The sequence below is a fragment of the Acomys minous genome (genome assembly GCF_964271855.1).
Source record: "Acomys minous genome assembly, chromosome: 3".
Lineage (NCBI taxonomy): Eukaryota > Metazoa > Chordata > Mammalia > Rodentia > Muridae > Acomys > Acomys minous.
The window spans coordinates 42,499,154-42,521,404 of record NC_140485.1 but is presented as its reverse complement, the minus strand read 5'-3'; the positions used below and the strand labels follow the sequence as shown (position 1 = coordinate 42,521,404).

The 22,251-nt window shown below is 45.0% G+C and overlaps 1 protein-coding gene across 6 annotated transcripts in view; it reads left to right on the top strand.

Annotated features, from left to right (window-relative positions):
- WT1 (WT1 transcription factor) overlaps positions 1 to 22,251 on the top strand; it is a 46,293-nt gene that overhangs the window by 4,952 nt on the left and 19,090 nt on the right. For 4 of the 6 annotated variants that reach the window (XM_084775600.1, XM_084775599.1, XM_084775603.1 and 1 more), the window contains exons 2-5: positions 1,020 to 1,142; positions 1,541 to 1,643; positions 11,265 to 11,342; positions 12,357 to 12,407. In XM_084775600.1, coding sequence (XP_084631726.1) covers positions 1,020 to 1,142; positions 1,541 to 1,643; positions 11,265 to 11,342; positions 12,357 to 12,407 — 355 coding nt within the window. Of the gene's footprint in view, positions 1 to 712; positions 824 to 1,019; positions 1,143 to 1,540; positions 1,644 to 11,264; positions 11,343 to 12,356; positions 12,408 to 22,251 lie in introns of those variants that run through there. The other 2 variants (XM_084775604.1, XM_084775601.1) reach the window with 2 other exon arrangements.

The following is a 22,251-nucleotide window of genomic DNA, read 5'->3' as shown; positions in this document are numbered from 1 at the left end:
AAATTTAGTAATATCATGCAAGTATAAGATTTTCAAGACTCCACATTGCTTTTCATCCATTTGAGATCTAAGGAAGAGCCTCAGCCTCTGTTTCTCAACAGGGAAGCTACTGCCCAGGCACAGGTAGTGACAGTTTCCCCCCCACACTTTGAAATAAGTTTTCTTTGTTTGGGGGGGGGCATTGAAAGAGTGAAGGGCAGATATGAGGGGACAGAGATATGAGTGGGACTGAGGTGCATGATGTGAAACTCACAAAGAATCAATAAAAAGTTAAAACGTTTTTTTTCTGGCCTGTAGGGCAAGAAGGATGATCACCACTGCAGTGGTCAGGATTAGGCTCTCTTAGGCTCCAGGTAGGCGTGAGGGGTGGGGCGGGGAGAAGGACTCAACCCAACTGTAAGGGTCCTTTCTTTCTGCCCCTACAAGCTTTCCTAAAGGCGTTGGGTGTCTTGGTGTCAGGCTGTGCATCCCAGAGAGGTAATATACCCTGGTAATTACTCTCTACATTTAAAGTGCAGACCGTTGAACTGGCTCCGAGTAATTAATGAAAGTTGGTGCGGGGGGGGGGGGCGGGCAGCCGGCTGATTTACAGCCCTGAGTCAAAACAGGGTCAGCGGAGGAAACTCAGTCCTCTGGGCCAAGCCGCCCCTGCGCGAGAGCCACGGTGTTGTTTGTTTTTGAGAAAGGCAACTTCTCGGTTTGGAGGAGGGTGAGGGTTTTTACACCTAACTTGCTGGAGGCTCCGTTCAGCATTGGAGGGCTGAGGCATAGAAGAAGTGGGGAACGGCGGAGAGCTCGGGATTTTAACTGGGAAAAAGATAGGGTGGGTTTCAGCCACAGAGCTTAAAGTCCTGCGGGTGGGGGTGGGGTGGGCGGGGAGCACTCTACAGCTGACTTGAATTCGGGAATCAGGTACCTGCCGCGCGCCCCTCCCCCACCCCCACCACGTTCTAGTAGCCCCAATGCCCCTGCCTTTTCAGGACTCGAATTGACGCTGCTTCTTTTTGCTACTTCTTTAGGGTACAGCACGGTCACTTTCGATGGGGCGCCCAGCTACGGCCACACGCCCCCGCACCACGCGGCGCAATTTCCCAACCATTCCTTCAAACACGAGGACCCCATGGGTCAGCAGGGCTCGCTGGGTAAGTGGATGGGAAAGATGCGGGTCTTTGGCCAGTGCCTCCATCTATATTACCGCTTCCTACCCGAATTTCCTAGCCCCAGCAAATTGAGGAAGCAAGTAGAGCGTATCCAAAAGGACCTTAGAAATAATAGCTTGTTTACTCTATTTGAAAGATGGAATCTTCTTTCATTTAAAGTATGTTATGGAAAAATGCCATCCAGGCAAGGCTACCAAAGCCAGAGAATGACTGCAATTTAACCTAAATGAGGAAGTTCCCTGAGCTCAGAGCCGGCCTCACACAGCTGGCGCCAGGCTCCACAGTCCGAGGGTCAGCACGCGCTCTCCCACACACCAGAACCCCTTCCTGTGCCTCACACTCCTGAGTCCCGCTCACTGCTGCCCTTGGCTCTCTGGCAGGCGAGCAGCAATACTCGGTGCCGCCCCCGGTGTATGGCTGCCACACCCCTACTGACAGCTGCACAGGCAGCCAGGCCCTGCTGCTGAGGACGCCCTACAGCAGGTAAGAAGGTGCGGAGCACCAGTACTGGGTCCTGGCGATCCCGAGGTGTAGGTGAGCCGGCAGCGAGGGAACACCAGAGCCTGGGCTTCGCTGATAACAGGAGGCAAAGGAAACCAGACACTCTAAGCAGGTGCCCAGGGTTCTTGCTTTGATATACATGAAGGCCATTATGTTTGGAGATTAAAAAAAAAAAAGGAGCTGCAGCCTTCACGGGTTGTTCCTTTTCCTTGATTTTTAGAGTCAGAATTTTTCTGACCTGGTACTTGCTCTACAGACCAGTTTGGCCTCGAACTGAGGGATCCGCCTGTCTCTCTCTTCCCAGGGATGAGATTAAAGGCATGCGCCACCATGCCCAGTCATATTATTTCTTAACGGTTTTTGTTGGGAGCCCTTCAACCTCCCCAGTATCAAAAATTAAGGAGCAAGGGTTAAGGTCTCACTCTCCGTTCTTCTAGCTAAAGCCTTCAGCGCCAACTGGCTTCATAGGCCAAACTACTTAAAGCTGCATACAGTGGGCCACATCCTTCCTCTCAAGAGTTTTGGCCCTTGGCAGGCTTTTGTGGACGTGGTTTGTGGCTGCCGTGTGTGCTCTCTGGAGCTAGACCCTAGGCGGGTGTTCAGGGAAGCGTGTGCAAGGGCGCACACAGCAAGCAAGCAAGCCCTTCCTTCTTGTTCCCGGGGGAAGGAAGACCGGCTGCTCCCTCCCCCTTCTCTGGTCTCTAGTTCCACTCTGCACCTTTTCTTCCCCAAATTTATTCCTCAACTTTGGGTGAACTTGGCCGGCATCCCGCTTCTCAGATAGCGTTGCTTAGTAACTGCGATGCATACACACCGTCCCGACAGGCTGACAGGCTGGAAGGTGCTGCAGGCCGGTCTTGGCTGCAGAGGATTGGGTGCGCATTACCTCACCGCTCCCTCCTCCCCGGTACTGAGAGGATCCTGACACCGACTGCCCCAAACCCATCCCCATCCTCCAGCCCCTCAGCTCCGGGAGGTTGACGTCAAGGGAAGGAGGTAGTGAGGTAATGAAGGAAGGAAAAGCGTCTGTCTTGGGAGATTGGGTGGGAGACTGGCCGCGCCTGGGGACCTCCAGTCCCCCAGGTGGAGGAGGGGCGCGTCCATGCTCTAGACTCTGAAGCTTGCAATGCAGGGGTGAATTTTAGGGTCTCAGGTGCATTTATGAAATTGACTTTAGGGCTGGTCTGATTCTCCCATCGAGTAGAGAGGCACAGACTAAGAAACCTTTTCTATTTGGTGTGAAAAATGCATCCTCTCTAATTGGATCTTGGGTTGCGCATCACTTTTCTTCAGGCAGGAGGGAGAGACATGTATGCACAGGGAACAGAGATGATCACTTGCCTTTTCTCCCTTCCCTAGCTAGAAAGCCGTCCTGGGCTGGCACTGCCAAGGCAGCATGCTACCCAGAGGCCACAGTCCCAGTGGTGTCAAAGCACCAGCATGAGTACAAAATTGGTGTGCACTCCTGCTGGAAGCCTCTTCCCTTACGGGGGTGGTGGCAGCCGGCCACAGACATCCTTCCTGTCTATTGCTAGAGTGTCATCGTTGTTATTCTAGTAGCTATAAGGGAGGCTGCTGGAACAGTTCCCTGTGTGAAGACCTTGGTCCCCTCAGTCAGGAAGAAGAGCACGGTGTGGGAATGGGCCGGTACCTTCTTGGGGGAGGGGATGGGCAAGATGTAACTTGTGTGTGTGTGTGTGTGTGTGTGTGTGTGTGTGTGTGTGTGTGTCCTCGCTTCTGCCCAGTATTGAGGGACTCTGAGAAGGGTGCCATCAGAAGGGCTGAGCAGCCACAAGAGGGTGTTTTGGATGAAGTCACAATTTATGACTTAGAATCATTTTTTTTCAAATGAAGTTGCCACTATGGATTTTTGATTTAGGGAGAATATGTGATGGATTTTGACTTGGGGATGAATCTATGGTTTTTAATCAAGACAGGGAAAGTCATTCTGATTGTTACAGTTTTTGTCGCTGGGACCATTTTTGTGCCAAGCATTCACATTACCACTAGACTATATTGCCCTACACCAAGACCATATTTTATGTACATTTTCTAGCCTAGCTCTGGACTAGTCATAGTTGACTGACCTTAAATAAATATGTGTGTATCCATTTATTCTTTCTAGGACGTTCTAAAACTTGTTTTGATCTTTTTTTTTAAACGCTGATCTCATAAAAACACAATTTTCTCCTACTACAGAAATTTCCTAAGTAGAAGCATAGCAAGAGCAATTGTGACCCCTGTAAGAAAAGAGATTACTCCCTTAAAGCCTTCTCCTGAGTCTTTGATGCTCCTCTCACCTCAGATTCACAGTATTAGCAATCCCTCTACCAAATGCACATAAAATTTCCACAGGAAGGATGAGTGGGCACGTACACACCTGAGGCTGCACACTTCTTTTCTCGTTCTAAAAAAAACATTTGGAGGGTGTTTAAATATTTACATGAGTGCAATGCTTAAGCAGCGAAGAAAATGGGAGCAAACTTTAATTGCTACATGGCTTAACTTCTGAATTTTAGATGGCCAGTGGTGTGGTCCTTGGCTCTTTATCTTTTTTGTTGTAAAGTTGAGAACACCTGGGAAAGGTTTGCTGCGGCACTTGGTACCCCGAGGCAGACTACTTTTCCTTTGCTCCCCACACCACAGCCCTCTCTGTCTCCCCAGGCTCGGAATCTAGTTTCTGTCTCTGGTTTGAGATATAGGAAATGGTACACCTAGCGTACTAGTGTCTGCTTTGAAGACATTCTCAGCGTTTCAGCTCTTTTGTCCCCTGCATCATTCTCTTGTCTCTCCAGTAGCGTGCTCGGCTCATCCACGGATCTGACCATCTGTGAGGTAGATACTATAATTTCCAGTTTACTGATGAGGAGGTAAGTTTAGAAACTTAAGATAACTTGATAAAGAGAGTCCAAAGCCCATCTGTACTACGAACTTGAGTGAATCTGGACCACTTCCTTGGATTGTGCTCCTTTCTATGTCAGGATCTTTTACTCATGAAGAGTAAGTGCAAATGCTTTCATAGACCTATTAGGTCAGGTGCCAGTGTAAAGTACCTTAGGGGTATTGTCTTCTTTAGTCCACATCACTATTTGAGTTGGGCAATGGGTTTTCACCTCCATTTTGCAAAGGAAGAAAGTGAGATGTGTTTTTTTCCGCCAGTGGGACATGGTAAGAAACATAATTTTGGGCTCAAATTCAGATAGTGAGGATCCAATCCATTCTTTTACTCTCTGCACTCTGCTCCCTGTCACATGGCTGAGTGCCATTCCCGGAAGGTGGCATGTGTCACCATTCTTATTATCTCCCATAGTGCAAGTCCACTTCACTCGCAGCTCCTGTAGAGAGTGTTATAGGCACTCTTTTCCCTGGAGGGTATAGTCAAAATCAGTATCTCCAGGCTCCTTCGGCTTCGTTTTTTTGTTGTTGCACTTTTCCTCCTTTTTCCATTAATTAATTTATTTAACCACTTTACACCCTGATCGCAGCACCCTCCTTTCTCTCCTCCCAGTCTCACCCTTACACCCTTTCCCCATTTTCCCTCCCCTTCTCCTCAGAGAAAGGGAGGCCCCTCATGGGTACCAACCCACCCTGGCACATCAAGTCACAGTAGGACTAAGTGCATCCTCTCCCACTAAGGCAAGACAAGGCAGGCTACAGAGCCAGAGGCAGCCACTGTGTAATTGTTAGGGGACCCTCATAAAGAACAAGCTGCACATCTGATCAGCTTCATCTTTACCGTTGGGCAAATAGCACTGGGATCATGCTCAGGACAGTAGAAGCCTCCAAAAGACATCTAGAGTACAGATCTTTCTTCTCTCTGTGCTGTCTGGGAGCACTTCTTTTGGGCTTAACTGGTTTGTGCTTGACCAGAAGCACGGTCTCAGGGAAGAGTGGACCCCATGATCTCCCAGAGTGGGGATTAATGAAGTCCAACCTCATGCATCAGAACCTATTGCAGTTTCTACCCAGACAAGGCAGCTAGCTGGGCATTGTTTCCAGGTCTGTTTGTCTCTTCAGCTTGCTAGCCTAATCCTACTGTAGGAGCTGCCACTCCCTATGGCATGGGGTGAGCCAGCCTCACAGCCACTTTGAAAAAGTCTGGGCACTGTGTTTGAAACATATTCCTATTTGTAATGATTTTTCCCCACACTCAAGTTTTTTTACCCACCCTTTTACCTTTTCTATTAGCTTTGTATGTCTTTTTAAAAATTGTATTTATTTGTTTTATGTGTATGGTGTTTTGTTTGTCTGTATGTCTGTGTACTACATACATAAAGTGACTAAAAGGAGTGTTAGATCACCTAGGGCAAGAATTATAGATGGTTGTTAGCCTCCATGGGAATTGAACTCTGATTTTCTGGAAGAGCAGGCAGTGCTCTTAAGGGCTGAGCCATCTCTCTAGCCTGGTGGATCTCAGCCTTCCTAATTCTTTGACCTGTTAATACAGGTCATGTTGTGGTGACCCCAACCATAAAATTATTTTATTGCTACCTCACAACTGTAATTTGGCTACTGTTATGAATTGTAATGTAAACATCTGATATGGGACCCTTGTGGGGGTTGGAACCCACAGGGTGAGAATCACTGCTCTAGCCCATAGCTTTATTTGGCTTTCTTTAGCTGTGCTACAGGGTTAAGTGAGAAGATTTTTTTTCCCCATCTTTGCTCTTTAGCAGATAGCATTTCTTCAATTCTAAAAACTTATGCTTCAAAGGAATGCTAATGATGCTCTAATACTGATGTGGTCACTAGAGTCCCTGACCTACAGGGCATCAACCACCTTAGAAGCCATAGAGTTTCTGTGGAATTTTGGAAGCTGGAGGTCAAAGGGATATCCATGACTTGCCATGTGGACTGGACTTCAATTAAGTCGTAAATCAGACGACAGCTGTACTCAAAATAAAATCACCATTAATTTTGCCTGTCTTCACTTGTGGATCCATGCACATTATGCAGCATATTTTTATGTGCTACAACACCACTGTTTGTTTCCTGCAGAAGCAGGCAGAAGGTGGAAGGGTCTAAAGTGGTATCCAGGGCGGTGGGCCATGTTGTCAAAGCCACAGGCTTGAATTGAATCCGTCTCCAGGGAGGGAGAAAAATCTAGTTCCAAATATTCCTGTAACGTGTGTGCTAACCAAGTGTTTATTATTAGAAATTGAATCCCTAGTGGGGTTTCCTTTGGTTGGCCAGTGAGCTTGAGGGAAAATACAATACCAAGAGAATGACTATGAAATAATTATTCACTGTAGCCTGCTGGGCAGAAAGTTCAGGGAAGTCAGCCTCCATGGCGCCATGGAGGGGGAAATCAGTGCAGGAAAAGAGCTGTGGAAGTCTTTCCTCATGCACCTTGCTTAAGGGGTAGAGGCAAGGCCACGGAGACCTCTCTTTTGGTGCAGGGCTAGGCCGTCATAGCAGAAGCCCTTAGCTCAAAGGCCTACCACCATTGCCTGGTATCTCTACTTATAAAACAAAAAACAAAAGTGTTGAACTGTCTTTTAATCTGATGGGGAAGCTTTGCCTCTGCTGTGATTCTCTTTGTCCAGCTACAGAAGCAGTGGCAGAAGGAACTGTGATCCCAAACAGGTTAGTTAGCGGATTCCAAGAGGATCCTTTCTGCCTTGTTCAGCTGAGTATAGTAAACACACTTAAAGATGAAAACGTGCTTGCGTCCACAGCATTTGAAGAGTAGGGGAGTTTCTGGTCTAGATAATAGTGGAGTTTTTTTCTCCCCTTCCTTTCTTTTGTGTAGAGGTCAAGAACACAGTAATTCTGCAATCCAGGCCAAAACAAACTATATGATCTACTACTGATTTCCTTTTAAGTTCCCCTTTTTGCTAGGGCTGACTTCCTTTTATTTTACTCCAACTCACATTAATCCCAGCTATAGAAGTTTCTTTTCTCTCTCCCTTGCCTCTGACTTCAAACATGTCTTACATAGGAAACAAGTGACTTAAAAAAAAAATCTCCTTAAAATTATAAAGGATATCATGACTTTGGGAATATATTTTAGCAGCCTGTAGCTTCAGAGTCCACTTCCGATCAGGCAGAGCTTAATGGTTGGAGCTGAACTGTCTACGTGACCACTGGGCCTGCCTTGAGCCAAACCACCTGCTTATCTAATCCCTTCTGGGGATGAAGTGCCAGAGACTGACCATGGCCACTCAGTGAGTAAATGCTTCATTTGCCAGAGGTCAGTATTCCCTGGATGCTGCTGCCTCTTTCCACAGGCTTCCATGATGAGAGGTGGGTGTTGCCTGATTGCCCAGGGAGATCAGAATCCGCCTATGGTGTGACTCAGTGTCTTTAGCTCGCATTGACATTCTGTGCTTTGTGCTGCAGCAGTAATTGTTACTTCCATTGGCTTTAGAGGAAAAGCTGTGCCACGCAGCCCCTGAGCCTCTGTGGCGCTCCAGCCAGCAGAAGGCAGGATACGGTTAAGGAAGTCCGCTAGTAGCTTGGGGATTTTCCTCTACCCATTCTCTCCCAATCCATCTCTCTACATTTCCCTCTTTTGAAGGCCTGTAGCTGAGATATCAGAACAACTGAAGGGTCGGTTGGGAGGTCAGTCACCTGGCAGGGAGAATGCACCATGCAGAGTGAGTAGGAAGGGATACAGGAGGCATCTTGCATCCTTGCAGCCTCCAGGAGTCTCTGGTCCTGACGTTCCTTTGTGTGTGTCATCTTTCACCTCCAGCCTCTCTCTGTCCTGCTGTTGTATAAATGATAGTACAGGCTCAGACGTTGAGTCAAGCCCAGGACCCTCTAAAGGAGCAGGAAGAGTGTCATCAGGCGTTCTAGCACCAGGTAACCCCTTGACTCCCAGACCTTGTCTAACAAATAGTGGGGATGACTTCATGAAGTTGTTGAGAGCGATACCCAGAATGTGCGAATGTGCCAGATAAGACAGTATACTCTCTACACCATCCTCGGAGAGCCATTATGAGAATCAGCCTCTCTGAGCCTTACGATACCCTACAGAATGAGACGAAGATTAATTTTCACACTCGATAGATGAGAAATCTGAGGCACAGAGAGCCCAACAGCAATTTGCTCTGATTTTTCACATAGACTCAAAACACAATCCCATTGATCCCTAAGGGCTTCTGTAGAGAAAGCTCACAGTGAGAAAATATCTTTTTAGAATTAGTAGTAGTATTTAAAAATTGTATTATGAGATTATGGTAAGAGTATGATTATTATACAGATGGAAATGAGAACTAGACACAGATGCCAAATGCTTCCAAAGGAACAGGACATACCAAATGCCACTCGTAAGTACCGCCGTCCAGTAGAAACATAGTATGAGCCGTATGTGTATTTGAAATGTGCTAGTAGCCACATTAAAATAAGAAGAAAAAGAAGCTTGTTATAAAACATTGTACTTGACCCCGTATAGCCCAAACTTTATCTTAATGAGGCTCTATTTTCAGTGTTCAAAAGCCCTTCAGGCTAGTGATTTCCATATTGGCCAGTGCAATACAGAGTTTTTGTTAGTTATCTTGTAGGAAAACACATACACATAAGATATACATTCTGTATTTGAGAAAATTCTTTCTAGGGATCAAGGAAATACATTTAATGATATTTGTTTGTGACAGCTTTTTGTATGACGCAATTAGCAATCAATGGGACTGTGCATTGAGTCTGGAAAATCTCTAGATATTTGGGAGTCATTCATCCTTATGTACCAACTGCTGCCACTCACCTTATTTCCCAGCTTTTCTTGAAAACGATCATATTCTGGGTCTCATGTAAGGATTAAATCAGCCCAGAGAGACCCCCCCACGTCCCAACGGGGCCCAGGAAAAATTGTCAGCTGCAGCTGAGTGATTTTAGTTGGTGAACAATTTTTTAAAAATCAGTGACAAAAATCTAGAGCTACCTGGGGAATACAATGCTCGTTGGCTGAGATTAATGGCACGATTAATAAATGCGTCGCTTGATGAAAAGGCATAGGAGAACAAAAACCAGCGGAGAGGTTGTGGAGGAGGCCACTTATTAATGAACTGTCAGCCCACAGAAAGTTCAAGAAACTGGGCTGTGGTAGAGGCTGCAAGGCTGGCCCGTCTAATAAAAAGTTGGGGTCTTTCAGGAATTAATTACATCAGCCTTACAGAAAGAATTCGTGGAATTGTGAGATGCAGTGGCACAGACCAGCACGGGCTGCTGCAGCAAATGGAGAAGCTCCAGCAGAGACTAATCTTTTTTTTTCCCCCGTTGATATGTAGGATATTGTGGTAGCATAATAACTCGTCAGACCCAGGGATGAATGATGGGGCCCAGATATATACTGATTAATGAAGCGACACATACTTGGAGTTTGAAGTCATTTTACTTTTCATATGCAAAAAATCTCCTCCTGGAAGCTGATTTCCCTCCTCAGCCGCCTATGTTCTGGCCTTAATGAGTTCTAAATAATTTGCAGAGAGATTAGAAGAGAGTCAGATGGACTCTGCTGTTGTTTATCAAGCAAGGTTGAGAACCAGGGAGCACGCGCAGGATTCACTGATTCAGAGCAGTGTGACTTCTGTCAGCCCTCCACAAGTTCTCAGTTCAGTTGGCCCAGAAAACTCTTTTCTGAATTAAAAAAAAAAAAAAAACAACTCATATGGCTTGTGCCAGATGAAGCAACAGAAAGGAATGCTGGGACAAGACAGGAGATTGTCCGGGATTTGTGATCTGGTTTCATGCATTAGGTATTGGACGCATCTTATCTCGGTTTCACTTCTGCTGTGAAGGTAGGGTGAAAATTTTCTCCTGTAATACGTTTAGGCCGAAGGTTTCCAGACAAACCATTACTCTCTTGGGCCTCAGATTTCATAATTAACCCTTTCAGGGCTTGGTCACTGTGGATTTCTGGTCACTGGTTTATGTGTTAGTAGTGAGAAACACAACGGAGAGAGAACAGCTCTTGGCTGGTTTACATGGAAGTATATTTTCACCTTTGAGTTATTAATGTAAATCATGGGCTGTTTAAGTTTTTTTTTTTTTTTTAACTTTACTCGGCTTGCACTAGAATTATAAAATACATGCAAAATCCTTCCTTGCCTGTGTGCTGGGAGTATTGCCCTGTTTTTTTGCTCGTCACATCCTTGGGTATTAGCCTATTAATCACCTATCACTCTGACCTTTTGGACCCTCATAATCCACATGATACTTATCCTTTTGATTAAACAAACGTAATGGCCTTTTCACGAATAATTAATCTGCTGTCATTTTATTCTCAGCTTCAGGCCTTTAATTTTAATGTTGAGCTATCCAGCCTGTGTTACCATTCAAAGCCTTACTCCCCTGCCCATTCCCCTCCAAGGTTTAATATCTCTTTAGAAACTCCAAAGTTCACTATACTGAGGCTTTTTTCTTTAATAGCCAAATTACTCTCACCTTTTCTGCTGTGTGTGTGTGTGTGTGTGTGTGTGTGTGTGTGTGTGTATGCAGAGATCAGTGGTATAAAATGAAAAGCATTTCAGATTCACATATTCATCATCATTTTGGAAAACGCGGAGGTACCTGCTCTAAAGTAAAAACTCAATTTCATTTAAAGAAATAGCGCTGTCCTTGTGTATGTGGCTGTGCTTCTAACTGTGATGTTTTCCGCAGTGACAATTTATACCAAATGACCTCCCAGCTTGAATGCATGACCTGGAATCAGATGAACCTAGGAGCCACCTTAAAGGGGTAAGGAACTTACTCCTGCTTAAATCATTTTCATGGTATTTATAGCTTCTGAAGGGACCATAGGCCTAGGCCTAAAAGGGGGCATAGCTCACAGTGGCACTCAGAGGCTTTTCTCCCTCTCCCATTAGGAGGGGTCTATTTAACATTAAATTTTCAAAAATGTAAATGGGATGGTTTTGTCTGGAGCAGGGACAAGGACTATTGGGAAGCCTCAGTGTGGTCTTTCTTTGTTGAATGTTTTACAATTCTTCAAAGGCGCCGTGCCCATGAACCTTCACTGAGTATTTAAGTTTCCACTGGCGCTATCACTGATGCAACCATTATATTATCTTATCAAGAAATGCTCTGCATGTACAAAGTCTACAATCTGGACTGTATCGGTGTGATGTTGATTGGAACAGTCTGAAGTTAGATGTGTCCACTCCAGGTTGTACTGACAGGCTTTGCTCACATAAGATGTACAACAACCATGGAGGGGGGCCCCCCAGCTGCTGAACAGCCATGGGTGGCCTCCCCCCCCCCCCCCCACTGCTGCCAAATATGTATAGAGCTTCTCTTTGCGCCTTAAAAAAAAAAAAAAAAAGGAAAACAAGGACAGCAGGTGGGGCTGGTTTTCAACAGTCTAAGAGCTCACTTGCAGTTTCTAACAAGTCGGAGAAGATGACCTCAGGTGCTCTCCTAGGCCACTGCATCTTGGCTTCTGGACCCCAGGCACTGTCACCCGTGTTACAGACGAGTTAACACATCCTACAGAGTCACATCGCTTTCCAAGTCCCCATCCGGTTAGCGGGAGAGCTTGGATTCCCAAGCCCAGATCTGATTCCAAAGCTCAGACTCTGTGTAGCTTTTCTGAGGGTGCCTTGGACCCCAACCAGTGGGACTGGGCATGTATTTCAGCACTCTTGACAAGACCGTTCGTTTCAAAACTTCTCCCTGGATTCCGGGAGCCAGGGGGCTTGCCGGAACCATGCCTCCTCCCCATATTCCCCATCTCCTACCTTTCTTCTCTTCTAGAATGGCTGCTGGGAGCTCCAGCTCAGTGAAATGGACAGAAGGGCAGAGCAAGTGAGTGGACAATGGCTTTGTTGACCGGCATCTGGGACAAAGTAGGAGTTAGGCCTTACGTGGGGAATCAGGGTAGAAGTTGGGGGCGGGGGAGATTTATCTATCTTTACATCAGCCTTCTTGTTTATTGTAGACTTATTGCAGACCACATGGAGCTGGTGATATTTTTCTCATCATTATCCATGCAAAGCAATTTTAAAAATCCATGCAGCCGGAACCCCGCTCATGTCCTTGTCTCACAGAGCAATCTATCTGTGGCGTCGAATGTGTCCCTTGTAGGTCAGTCAGGTCTTTCGGCCTTGCTTAACTTAACCTCGCTTTCCCCCGTTGATTTACATTTTCCAGAGAGAGCCGACTTTTTACCACCGTGACTTTGTGTGGGTAGATTTTGCAAAGGCATTCATCCCCACACGTGCACTTGCTTCGCCAGCCCTGTAGGCTGTGCTCTGGGACATTTCTGGGGGCTATCTTTTGATTTTATTTTCTCTGCTTAAACATCAGGACTGGCCTTCATCTTCCTTCCTTTGTTGGTTCTTATAAGTTCGCCTTCAGCCATCAGAGGAGTCACATTTTTGTCTTCTGAGACCTCTCTCCCTGTCCTTCTGTTTTTCTGCTATTTTATCCAGGTGTCTGTTCCCTCTCTGTGGATCTGAAAGCAAAGCAAAGACCTCTATAGTTCTGAAACATTGCCCTCTCCATTTCCACTGTTTCCTTGCTTTTTGGGTTCTACTCTTCACCATTCAGAATTCAGTAATTCTCCCCAGGTGAAATGCCAGAGTGTGATTCTGAAGTATGCAGTGTGTTTTAATTTTCAAATACTATTCATGCCAGAATACAGGCTTCATGGTTTGAGTCCAGGAACTATGGGTAAGGAATCCTGGCATGTATTTGATTCTGAGTCCTGCCACGATGGAGACAATTTTGATATCTTTTTATTTAGCCCATTATTATTATTTTTTTGAGACAGGGTCTCACTGTGGATCCCTGGTTAGCCTGGAACTCACTGTGTAGATCAGCATGGCTGGGAACTTATAGAGATCCTCCTGCTTGGGCTCCCAAGTAGGACACCATGCCTGCCTTGACTGTGTAAAATGCAGCCATTGGCAGTGGCTGGAAATTGCTGCTAAGTGCAAAAAAAGGAGAAACTTTTTTTGCTGATTCATTATTTTCATCTTGGAAAAAGAGTTCTGACATAAAAGTGGATTTCTTGAATACTGACTTTACTTAGAGTGCTGTGTGAAAGGAATTAATTTTTCCTCAGTGATGAGAAACACTGACAGTTGGACTCATAATTTCAAGAAAAAAGGCACTTCACATATCACTCATAAAAATGTCAGTTCTTAAAATTAAAATACCGTGTGCCTCAGACTGAACCCATTTTCCACTCTGGAAGAGATGACTCTTTATCTATCTATCTATCTATCTATCTATCTATCTATCTATCTATCACCTTTCTATCTATCTACCTATCTTTCTAAAGATTTATTTTTTGGCCTGGCATTCCAAGGAGGCAGAAGCAGGTGATCACTGAGACCAGCCAGGGAGTTCAAGGCCAGCCAGGCCTAACTAGAAAGACCCTGTCTCACTCCTACCCCTAAGATTTTATTTTATTTTATTTTATCGTTTTATGGGTGTTTTGCCTGTAGTGCCCACACAGGCCAAAAGAGGGCATTGGATCTCCTGGAACTTGTGTTACAGATGGTTGTGAGTTGCTACAAGGGTGGTGGGAATTGAATCCTTGCCCTCTGGAAGAGCAGCTAGTGCTCTTAACTGTGGAGCCATCTCTGCAGCTCCTCTTTGCCTAGTTTTTAATTTCCTCGTGTCCCTGGGGATCACACTGCTTTTATCACCTTGAATGGGAGAATCCTGTATCTCAGTTTCAGTTAGAGAGAAGGCATTTTGTGGAGTCTTTCTTTCCTTTCCCATAGACAAATGAATGTGTGTGTGTGTGTGTGTGTGTGTGTGTGTGTGTGTGTGTGTGTGTGTGTGTGTGGTCTGCAGATGAGTGTAGAGAAAGGAAAAAAAAAGGCCATTGGGCACTTTTTTCTGTCATTTCCACATTACTGGCTTGTGGTGGGGTCTTTCCCTTTTGATTAGGTTGGATGGCCAGCAAGTAGCAAGCTCTCAGGATTTGTGTGTTTCTGGGCCCCAATACTGAGGTTATAGGCACATGGTGTTATGTGTGGGTTTTTGTGTTGAATGCTGGGGATTTGAACTTGGGTCCTCATGCTTGCAGAGCAACCACTCTTACCTACTGTGTCATCTCCTGAGGCGTAAAAAAAAAAAAAAATCCATTCTTTTTAAAAAGTGAGTTCTTAGGACAAGACATTTCTGGGGAGTCCCTGCAGAGCATAAGTTCTCCATTTTGAACACTTCTATTTCTGATGTCTTGTTCTGTCTACTTTGTATTTGTTTGATAACATTTTTCTTTGTGTATTCTTAATGGCTGCTGACTTCCTAAGGCTGCTGACAAACCTCAGCTACCCTGCTGGCCTCTGTTTTGTCTCTTCTGAAGAAAATAGCCTGCAAAATGGAGAAACACATCAACCTTGACTGTGGTCCAAGTTATTAGAGCAAGGAGGAAGTTACTCTCTGGGGACGTGGTAGGGGGAGTGGGAAATCCAACACAATAGAAACTCAAAAGGAGTGCTGAGCAAAACCAAAGTCCCTTTGCTGCTCCAAGAAGTTCCCAGACTGTTGGGAACACACAGTATTTGACCTGTGGATGCTGGAAAGGAAAAACCCAGAAGACTCCCAAGGAGTGATGTATGGGGGAAACAAAGCTGTGTATTTTGGTGGGGCCAAGGCTGTCAAAGCTGGAGAAAATCCCCACTAGACATGGTCTCATCCCTGAGAACCTCTGCCAAAAGAGATAGCTGAGGCTCCGGCTCGGAGCTCCTGCACAGCCAGCACCTCCCCTCGGCGCCTGCGCACACAATACCTGTCCCAGAGATTTACTTCTGGAAAACATACAACCCGCTCTTAAGTAGCTCCTTGTGCTTCAGATGCCAAAGTAAAGGTGGGGAGCCCTGATTCCAGGAACATGAGCAGCTCTGTGAATAGACCGTTCCTGAGTTCACTCTTTGACTGTCTGCCCCAAGCCTTTGAAATGGCCCCACGTATGCTGTGGAAGCAATCCTCTTCCTTTTGGATTGCTGGGATGGAACTCCTATCTCTTGCATGCTAAGTGTGTTCTTTGCCACCGAGTTGCACCGCCCAAACCACACTTGTGTGTTTTTGCCTCGCCTTGGATCTGGCTGAGGTCTGATAGATGTACACTCTAAAGAGTGGACTGCTTGGTTCGCTGGAGACTCAAGATTCAGGCCAGTGTCCTCCCCCCTCTGACTAGAGGAATACTTGCTCTGCTTTCTTGTTCTTACTCTCCCTCTCTTTCTCTTTGAGCATTTACTAGTTAGCACATTTACTTTTAAAATTCTTTAAGTAGTTGTGAAAACCACAACATTCAAGAAAAATGCAGTGATAATAGGGAAGGCAACAACTATCTCCCCAATCCAGTAGCCCAAAGGAGTATCGTTACCACTTGACACACATTTCTTTAGACTTTCTATGTGTGTAGATATATATGTGTATATGTGTGTGTGTGTGTGTGTGTGTGTGTGTATGTATATATATATTTACCCCGTGCCATTTTTGTTCTTAAGAAGTGATTGACTCTACCTATTGAGTCCAGTAAATACATATTGATAAACCATCATAAAATTGACATTTCACACCTATAAGAGTGTTGATTATTGGAAAATATTCCCTTAAAATTATCATAAAATTATTTCTAATTAAAAAAAATTTTGAGTACTGTAGGCTTATTGCCCAAAAGTATGTTTCTAGCTGTTGAGTGCTAAGGTGAGAATTTTGTTGCTCTCATGAACACGAGAGGGAAATGACAGGCTTGTTCAGAACAAGCTGGGAAAGGAAAGTGGTACCAGGGGGGCAACTTGGAAATGAGGACCATGGCAGCTTCCGCACTTGGAGAGGAGGTGAAGTTCGTGAGTGTTCTGATGGGTGTGGTGGGGCGAATGAGCTGTTATAGGAAGAGAGAACACACGAGATGAGGGAAGGGATGTGCTATGACTCAAGGAGTGTTTCAGATCTGGCTCCTCCCAGCCTTTCCGAGACCCCCCCCCCCCAACCACCATTTATCCTTCTCTCTCTCCTCTGCCCAAGGCGAGATAATCATCTCCAGCTAGGGAGATAAAATATGGACCTAGAATGTACGCTTCTAAAAAGTCTTGCAAATGTTTCTCAGAAATGAGGGACTGCTGCATATTTTAGTAGGTGTTTCTCTACTGAAAACAAACACGCTTATTTGTCTTAGCTTTCTTCCCAATTCTTCACTTTTGAAACAAGCCACAGATGGAGTGCTTCATAAAGCAAAGACGCTCACTTTATCTAAGATGGAATCGGTTTTCCCCTTGATTAGAAAATAACATAAATCTCTCATTAAAAAATAATTCAGCCAGTGCTAAACCATTACGAAGAGATTGTCCTTTATCTTACCACCTAGATAATTTTTTTTTTTAAAAAAAAGCAACATTTGTTGTGTGTGTATCTGCAGGGAGAAAACACTGGCAGTATGCCTGTATTAACAGGCCGGAGTGTAGTTTAGGGGCGGTGTGCTTGCCTAACATGACCAAGGGCTAATGGGAGGGGATGCACTGAAGACACACCATAAAGACATCTTCTTCAGGTAGCTCTACGCAAATGAGAGCAGAAACCCAAACGCAAGAGTTCTGGCTGATTTGGGGAAGCAGGTCCAGAGAGGGTGGCTTTAAAAAAAAATGTTTTAGTTACTAGGCAACAGGAAGCATAGCATATTTGTTTGCCGGTGAGAATGATCACAACTGGATGTTAGACGGGATGATGGAGCAATGTAGGGGCCAGGGGAAGCCCCTTCGGTTCTGCTGAGAGGCTGGATAGAAGCTGGAGTACTTATTTAGTAATGGTATTACGTCACAAGTGCCTGCATATACAAGGTCTTTTCCTTGTCACATGTACTGTAGATAGTGTCTCTTTTGTATTTTAATTCTTGACAATGGCTTTTTTTTTTTCCTTCTGGTAAAAGATTTTTCTTAGCTGGGAAGTGGTGGTGCATGCCTTTGATTCCAGCAGTCAAGAGGCAGAGGCAGGTAGATCTCTGAGCTCACGAAACCGGGGGTGGTGGTACACACCTGTAATCCCTGCACTCAGGGAGTTGGAAGCAGGTAGATCTTTGTGAGTTCAAGGTCAACCTCGGCTACAAAGTGAGTCCAGGACAGCTACAGCTACACAGAGAATCCTTGTCTCAAAAAGCCACCATCACCAACACCAAGAAAGAAGGATTTTAGTGTTATAGTAGAAGCCATAATCTCTTTGAGAGTGGGATTCACTTGAATTATTACATAAGGTTTCCTTTGCTTCTTTGAGGTTTTTGTTTGTTTATTTTTTTCTGTCCTGGAGATTGAACCCATCTCCCCATGCAGGCCTTCCTGCATGTCAGGTGAGCATGCTACCTCTGGGACAACCTCACCAGCCCATTTGTTTTGCTAATCAGGGTAATTTTGAAGGGTGGGTCGGATGGGATTTTTGTTTGTTTGTTTTGAAGTTTTTAACCCCCTACGTGTCTCCATTGCAACTGGAAGTGCAAGCTTTTAGTGCCCAGAACCCTGTGCTGGTCCAGGACTGAGGACTGAGGGCCATTGGTTCATTTCTGGAAGTTCTTACATAGTTGGAATAGCTTTTCTCAGATGCAAGAGTGAGCGAGCGAGCTGGATGTGTCCCTCTGAGAACCGAGGTGTGAAGGCCCCCGTCATCTTTTCCATCACAGGGGTGAGCAGCTCACCTGTCATTTAGGTTTAGGGTCCTGCTGCTTCTCAGGTGAAGCCAGTAGAAGCATCTTGCCGTGGAGCCACGCTATCGAGACCACAGAAGAACCCCATAATTTAGATGGAATAGCGAGTCTGATAGATTAGCATGCCATGGCCAGGGACAGATGAGGACAGTCCCGACAGACACTTCTTGTGTGGTCTGATGATGTAGTCTGTGACACTAGGGGTTCCCGTGTCTGCGTGTCATGTAGGAAGGGAAGTTCCACCTGAAAACATTGTGCTGAGCGTCCTGCGCCAGCAGACACGGGGTAACAGAGTGTCTTGTGGCTCTGTTCTGAGTGTGAAATATGACGAGATCAGCTAGGAGAAGTGTGAGTACCATTGCATGTGGTGACGATTCTGCTGCAAGTAAGGGCTGAGTTATACAGCGGGAGAAGTGGCTACGAACCACTGAGTCTGTGTTTCTTATTAAACCGTGATGGAGGACCAGGCTGCATGGCGAATGGAGACAAATGAGCCATATCTAGAAAGAAACCTTCAAAAAAGGGGTTATAGTCAAGGTTTAGCAATAACAGTGTGGATGTAATAAGCAGGCGTCTTTTATTATTTTATTTATTTACTATTTTTATTTTTTTAATATATTTTATTAATTTATTCATATTACATCTCAATTGTTATCCCATCCCTTGTATCCTCCCATTTCTCCCTTCCTATTTTCCCTTTACTCCTCTCCCCTATGACTGTGACTGAGGGGGACTTCCTCCCCTGTATATGCTCATAGGGTTGATCAAGTCTCTTCTTGATAGCCTCCTATCTTTCCTCTGAGTGCTACCAGGCCTCTCCATCCAGGGGACGTGGTCAAATATGGGGCACCAGAGTTCATGTGAAAGTCAAACGGGTATCTTTTAAATGATAAAAATGGTAAAGAGTCTATATGCCAATTGCCCTTACGGGACTATTAGATAATCGTGCCCTTTTGCATAGGCAGAATCCCAGGTGTGATTGATGAAATCAAGGGGGAATTCAGTATGTTATTTTATTGTATATTTAAAATGTTTATTTTTATTATTTTTAAATTATGTGTATATGTGCATATAGGAGCAGGTGCCTGCAGAGTCCAGAAGAGGGCATTGGGTCCCATACAGCTGATGTTACAGACAGCCATTAACTGACTAACATGGGCGCAGGGAGCAGAGCCACAGTTCTCTTAACCACTAAGCCATTTCTCCGGCTGTACTTTTATTGTATTTTAAAAGGTTTGCCTGGATTCATGGATTTGGGCAGCCATTAGAATACTGTCTTGTTGACACCTGTCTCTTGCCTGTCTGTATAGGTTGCCATTTCAGGTAGACTCTCTCCACTGTGGTAAAAACAGCTTAGGATTCTGACATCCATAGCTTCTTAGTGAGAAAGGCTTCCTGGGTTGGTCTGTGACTGGGGTATGCAGTGCTGTCGGTTTGTGAGGCTGAGGATGTGAATAGAAGAGGAGGCAAAGGATGCTCTTATCCAAGGGTGGGGGAGGTCTGTGAGCCCCAGAACAAGAGATATTCAATGAAGAAGTTTTAAACGCCAGAGCTGGTGATGGTAGAGTGGGTATACGGAGTATAGGAAGATGGACGCCATGAGATGTGTAAGTCAGGATGGAGTAGGAGCGAAGGGTGGATGGCAGCGTGTGATTTCTCAGTCTCAAGGGAAAGGTTTGTTAAACAGGACTCAAGGCTGGCTGTGGTGGCGCACACCTTTAATCTGAGCACTCAGGAGGAAGAGGCAGGCAGATCTTTGAGTTCGAGGCCAGCCTGGTCTATAGAGCAGGTTCCAGAACAGGCAGGGCTACACAGAGAAACCCTGTCTCAAAAAAAAAAAAAAAAAGTACTCAACCCTACACAAAGAGCCAGAGGCACCTGACGAATGCTGAGAGCAGGAGAAATAATAGTCTTTTCAAGAGAAGAGAATCCCAATTGGTTATGCAGTGACAAATGGCTAGCACTGAAAGCAAATACAGATAGCATAAGACAGACTGAACCGAGTATACTTATGCATTTAGGAATATATGTGTACAGACTTAAACATATATGTGTATAACAACAATTAATGAAAAAAGAGGCTATGAATTTGAAAGAGAACAAGGAGGGGGCCTGTGGGGGTGGTTGGAGGGAGGGATGAGAAGGAGGAAGTGATGAAATTGTGTTATAGTTTCAAAAACGAAATACTTAGAAAAACATTAAATGAGGGGCTAGAGAAAGCGCCATCGTCAAGAGCACTTGTGGCTCTTGCAGAGGACACAGGTTTGGTTTTCAGTACTCAAATGGTGGATCAGTCCCGCCTGGACCTCCAGGTCCGTGGGACCCAACTCTCTCTTCCGAACCAGGTACACAAGTTCTTAGTACATATTCGCACATGCAGCCAAAACACTCCAATAAATCAATTTTTTTGTTTTTTCCTTTTTAAAGCATGAAATGGTCTGGCAAGATGACTCAGTAGGTCAAAGTGCTTGCTAGCAAGCCCAGGACCCAAGTTCAGTCTCCAGGACTCAATAGTGAAAAGAGAAAGCCAACTTCCATGTGTTTTCTGACTTCCACACTTGGGCCTTCTCTCTCTCTCTCTCTCTCTCTCTCTCTCTCTCTCTCTCTCTCTCTCTCTCTCTCTCTCTCACACACACACACACACACACAACCACATTAATTAATTCATTTTTTTCCTAAAAAGCAAGCAAGCAAGCAAGCAAAAACAACAACAACAACAACAAAAAACCCAAAACATTTCTTTAATCTCTAAATTGAAATAAATCAACACTTTCCAAGTTAAAATAAGGCTAGTTTTCTAAGGCTAGTTTTGAGGAAATTTTCTGCTTTTGAGTTATCAGATAAATAGATAGGAGTCTCTCTCTGTCTCTGTCTCTGTCTCTGTCTTTGTCTATCTCTGTCTCCCTCTGTCTGTCTGTTTCTCTCCCTCCCTCCCTCCCTCCCTCCCTCCCTCCCTCCCCCCCCCTCTCCTTCTCTGTACATCTGTCTGCGAAGTTGGATTAGCTTGGTTGTTTGATTTTAAGTCTTTATGCACTGTGCTGTATAGTAAAAGCAGACATTTCTCTAGCTTCATCTTTATATGAGTAGCTCAGAACAATCATTTTAAAAAAAGAATTGTCTATGTGTGTGCTCTATTTACATCATCCCCCTCCCCTTTCCCATCCAAATCCACCCATGCCCTCCCACACACTATTCTCCAAACTCTTGGCCTCCTATTCTTTTTTTTTTTTTAAGATTTATTTTATGTACACTAGCATGAAGGTATCAGATCCTTTAGTACTGGTTACAGATAGGTGTGGGATGCCAGTTGAGTGCTGGGACTTGAACCTGGGTCCTTTGGAAGAGCAGACAGTACTCTTAACCACTGAGCCATCTCTCCAGCCCCCTGGCCTCCTATTCTTTAATTTTTGTTTTTTGTTTTTGTTTTTTTCAAGACAGGGTTTCTCTGTGTAGCCTTGGGTATTCTGTACTCACTTTGTAGACCAAGCTGGCCTCGAACTCACAGAGATCTACCTGTCTCTGCCTCTTGAGTGATGGGATTAAAGGCATATGCCACCACGCCCAGACCTTTAATTATTTTTACATACACACACATATAAGTGCAAACTGCTGAGTTTAGTTAGTATTGCTCATATGTATATATATTTACAGCTGGAGCACCCATCAGGGGCTTGTTTCTGATTCTTCCTTTTTTCAGCAACAATTAATAACCTGAAGCTTTTCATCTCAGGGTAAGGCTTTGTGAGATGCCCCCATCCATGATGCCATGTTAACTGCTGTCATTTTTGGGTCTCATCTGTGAGATCACATCATTGAGAGTTGTGCATGCGTGCGAGTGCTTCTCTGTAACAATGAAAGACAGTATCTAGCAGCGGACATCTTGGTCCTCTGGCTCTTATTTCTGCCCCTTCTTCTGAGATATTCCTTAAGCTTCTGGCATAGGGGCTGTGTTGTAGATGCAACCATTGGAATTGGGGTATACCACTGTCAGTTGGTCTT